General features: G+C 41.7%; 1 protein-coding gene and 1 non-coding gene across 2 annotated transcripts; one reads left to right on the plus strand and one right to left on the minus strand.

The window, feature by feature from the left end:
* Nucleotides 1–678: 678 nt before the first annotated feature.
* Nucleotides 679–2,686, minus strand: LOC130805558 (uncharacterized). Its single transcript, XM_057670336.1, has 2 exons — nucleotides 731–2,686; nucleotides 679–684 (listed from the first exon to the last, which is right to left on the minus strand). Exons 1-2 carry the CDS (start codon nucleotides 2,684–2,686, stop codon nucleotides 679–681), a joined length of 1,962 nt encoding a protein of 653 aa, XP_057526319.1.
* LOC130807098 (small nucleolar RNA R71) lies at nucleotides 2,061–2,168 on the plus strand. The gene has a single exon (XR_009040470.1). It is a non-coding gene; the product is annotated as a small nucleolar RNA R71 (small nucleolar RNA).
* Nucleotides 2,687–4,108: the final 1,422 nt, after the last annotated feature.

A 4,108-nucleotide genomic window follows, 5' to 3' on the forward strand; every position in this document is an offset into this window, starting at 1 on the left:
CAACACTATACCCAATGGCCTTCTTATGATTTTTCAGAACATCTAAAAGTTGGGAAAGCTGGGCATCATTGAGTGTAGTGCTGACGATAACAGGATGGAGCTCTTGCTCATCAAGAAAAACATACTTAAGATGGGAAGGGAGAGGTTTTAGTTCGGGCTTCTTTACCTCAACTTTGCATACAGGCCGAACTAACCTCTGCACTCTCTTGCCTTTGCTGTGACTAAGCTCTTCATTACAAAGAGCTTGTTCAATAGCATCAATTTCAGTCTTCCAAATGCTAGCATCACCTGTAGAAGATTCAAGACAAAGAACGGCCTCCAAAGGATCTTTCATAAGAGTTAGGGGCAAGTTATCATGACAAATCACATCAACTACATCAATAGCATAGCATTTTTTCTCAAGCATGGGACCTTTCAAAGCATTGCTCAAATTGAAAGTTATATTGTCATCCCCCACAGAAAGTGTAAGTCTACCATTTTTCACATCAATAACTGCTCCTGCCGTATGAAGGAAAGGTCTTCCTAAAATAATAGGAATTTGTCGATCTTCCTCCATATCAAGAACAACAAAATCAACAGGGATATAAAACTTACCTACCCTAACAGGGACGTCCTCTAAAATACCCAAAGGATATTTAACAGAACGGTCGGCCATTTGTAAAGTAATATTGGTAACTTTTAGATCTCCCATTTTCAGTTTAGAACAGACAGAAAAAGGCATTACACTGACACTAGCTTCTAAATCACATAAAGCTTTATCAATAAACAGTGTCCCAATGTGACAGGGGATGGAGAAACTACCAGGATCTTTCAGTTTTGGAGGGGATTTGTTTTGTAGCAAAGCACTACATTGTTCAGTAAAAGCAACTGTTTCCACCTCACTAAAGGCTCTTTTCCTAGTCAATATGTCCTTCATGAATTTAGCATAAGCAGGCACTTGTGTGATTAATTCAGTAAAAGGAACTGTTACCTGCAAATTCTTAACTACCTCCAAGAACTTACCGAATTGTTTGTCAAGCTTGCTCTTTACTTGGCGGTTGGGAAAAGGAAGTGTGATGGGAGGCACTTGCAATGCCTCTTCTTTTGCTTTCTCTTTCTCGTGCACTGCCTCAGAAGGTGCTTCATCAATAACCACTTCAGGAATGCCCACTTCTTTCGAATTTGACTCTTCATTGTGAGGCATGGGCGGCTCATCATAACTCAACCCGCTCCTTGTAGTGATTGCATTGGCGGTCTCCTTGCCATGTGGTTGAGTGGGTTGGCCGGGCAATGCTCCTGCTTGTCTAGAGGAGCTAGATGCAGCCAATTGAGCAACTTGAGTTTCAAGCATTTTATTGTGAGTACCGAGTTGCTCAAGCTGTTTGGCCATTTGGGCCATCATGTTTTTCAACTCCCCCAATTCGGATTGGGGTTGTTGGTTCTGAAAATGCTGCTGTTGATGGCCTTGAGGAGGCCTTTGGAAACCGGGTGGTCCTTGATTGGGCTGATATTGCTGATGTTGCCCATAATGTTGTTGTGGTGCTTGTGGTGGAAAATGTTGTTGTTGAGGATTTAACACATTGTTACTGCGATATGACAGGTTAGGATGATTCCGAATTCCAGGATAGTAGCTATTGTTGTTGAAAGGAGGACGAGCTTGAAAAGCATTGACTTGCTCTGGCACCCCCATAGCTCCATTGGGATTAACGGAACACTCCATTAGAGAATGACCATGCACACCGCAATAATCACAAGCAACTCCACCTTGGCTAGAGGTAGCCATAGCATTGACGGGCATAGATGTATTAGCATTCATGCGCATCCCATCAATTTTCGCATTCAAAGCTGAGATTTGTGATGATAGAAGGGAATAAGTTTCAACTTCATGCTTCCCCTTCCTTGGTGCTTGAGCTGCGCGCCTAGATGAGCTATTCCATTGATTTTCAGCAAGAGTATCCAAGAGTGAAATAGCCTCAGAAGTTTGTTTGTTCATGAAAGAGCCGCCAGCCGCACCATCTACCATCCTCTTAGTCTCATTATCAAGACCATTATAAAAAGATTGCATAAGAAATTCCTTCTCTATACCGTGATGAGGGCACATATATTGGTAATCTTTGAATCTCTCCCACGCATCATGAAAAGTCTCCCCCGCATCTTGTGAGAAACTATAGAGCTTAACTCTGTAGTCGTGAGTCTTATAACCGGGATAATACTTCACTAGAAAAGCATCAGACAGTTGCGCCCAAGTAGTAATGGTGTTGGGAAGAGAGTTATACCAACGTTGAGCCTTGCCTGCTAAAGAGAAACGAAAGAGGTACAAGTAGAGCTCGTCGTCAGTCATCCCAATAATCTTTTGTAGAGAACATGCTTGAAGGAATTTCTGCAGATGATCGACGGGTTCTTCATTGTCAAGGCCATAGAACTGATTTCCCGTGATCATATTCATAACATGGGATTTGATGTCAAAGTTTCCAGCATTAGTAGTCGGCATCCTAATCCCCGCGGTAACATTGCTAGCCTTGGGCTGTGTAGACTGCCTAAGAGTTCTCTCAGGAGCCTGACCTGCCATGTCAAGAGATTGAGAGGCTTGTTGAGCTTGTTTACGAGCCTCCGCCCTCCTTTTCTTTGCACTTGCGTGTGTTCTACGAGCAGTTGCCTCAACCTCAGGATCAAAAAGCAAAGGTTGCTTGTTGGTACTCCTGGTCATACACAAAAACACTAGAACAAACGTAAATACGATCGAAGAACAGTTGTTCCTCGAGTGGGTTAGCAAAAGCAAACACTAAATTCAAAAAGTAAAATTGTTGACCTTCCCCGGCAACGGCGCCAAATTTTGATAGGTCGTTTTACTACCAAAAATAATTCCTAATTCACCTAACTAGTATAGTTGGGAAAGTAGGGTCGAACCACTGTGGAAGGACAAATGAAGTTACAATTTAAATTAAGTTCACTATTTTTAACGATCAAATGTTGGATTTTTGGTTATCTAAGTAGAACGCAAAAATAAGAGATGAATAGAATTCAATAATTAAAAACCTAGGGCTAAAAGGATCCACTATGCATAGATCATGATTCATGAACAACAATTGGGATAGGAATGAATATAGGCGAAGGAAGATGTTGCTCTCGCAAACAAATTCGACAATTAAACAATAAAACAAGCTATCGCGATTAAAGCTTAATTGTTCAAAGAAGGAAATCGTTCACTCAAACTCGCAACTCTCGCTTATAGAATTGAGCGAATAAAACTTGCAAATTGGCCAAACATGCAATCAATCTAGAACCCATCAATTGAATCACCTAAACAAACCAAATTTAAATCCTAAAATCAAACAAGAATCATGACCTTTTGCATAGTTTCACCAAACCCTAGAAATAAAACTACTCACTAAGCATATTGAAACTAACAAGAGATTCAACAATGAAATTCATGCAGAAAATCAAATTTAAATTTAATAGAGAAACAAGCATTCAAAGATAACAATAATAACCAAGAACAAGAAATTAGGATTGAAATCAATACCTCCAATATAATTAAAATTACAATGTCGAAGCGTTGATTAACTTTCCCTCAAAGCAAGTAATATGATAAATCTCTTTCACTACCAAACCCTCAAAACAGAGAAAAAAACTTAACCCCCTGGAAATTCTCCTCAAAAGCTATTTATATCCTCCTCCAAAGAGATCGGAGGATACGGAAGTTACTAAAAAAAAAATAACTGCTTGACCCGGCCGGGTATGTGGAAACCCGGGCGGGTGCGAAGCATAACTAAATCTCAAAGGTCAAAAATTTTCTAAGTCCAGGAGTAAACCCGGCCGGGTATGTGGAAACCCGCCCGGGTACGCAGCTGAGCATTTTAATCTTCAATAGAGGCCTGGCCGGGTATGTGGGAACCCGCCCGGGTATGAGAGGCTCACCCGGCCGGGTATGTGGAAACCCGGCCGGGTGCGTGTGGCAACTTTTTCTTCCAAATAACATCTTCAAAATCTTCTAAGTATCAAGTGCAAACCCGGTCGGGTATGTGCAAACCCGGCCGGGTATGAGAGGCTCACCCGGCCGGGTATGAGGAAACCCACCCGGGTATGAGACCTGGTCAGCACAAAAATGACCTTTGAGTAGCTTATGACC

This window comes from Amaranthus tricolor, chromosome 2 (assembly GCF_026212465.1).
Source record: "Amaranthus tricolor cultivar Red isolate AtriRed21 chromosome 2, ASM2621246v1, whole genome shotgun sequence".
NCBI classification, from domain to species: Eukaryota; Viridiplantae; Streptophyta; class Magnoliopsida; order Caryophyllales; family Amaranthaceae; genus Amaranthus; species Amaranthus tricolor.

Bases quoted from the DNA above. Each gene is read 5' to 3' on its own strand.
- LOC130805558 (XM_057670336.1), bottom strand. From the start codon at position 2,686: ATGACCAGGAGTACCAACAAGCAACCTTTGCTTTTTGATCCTGAGGTT.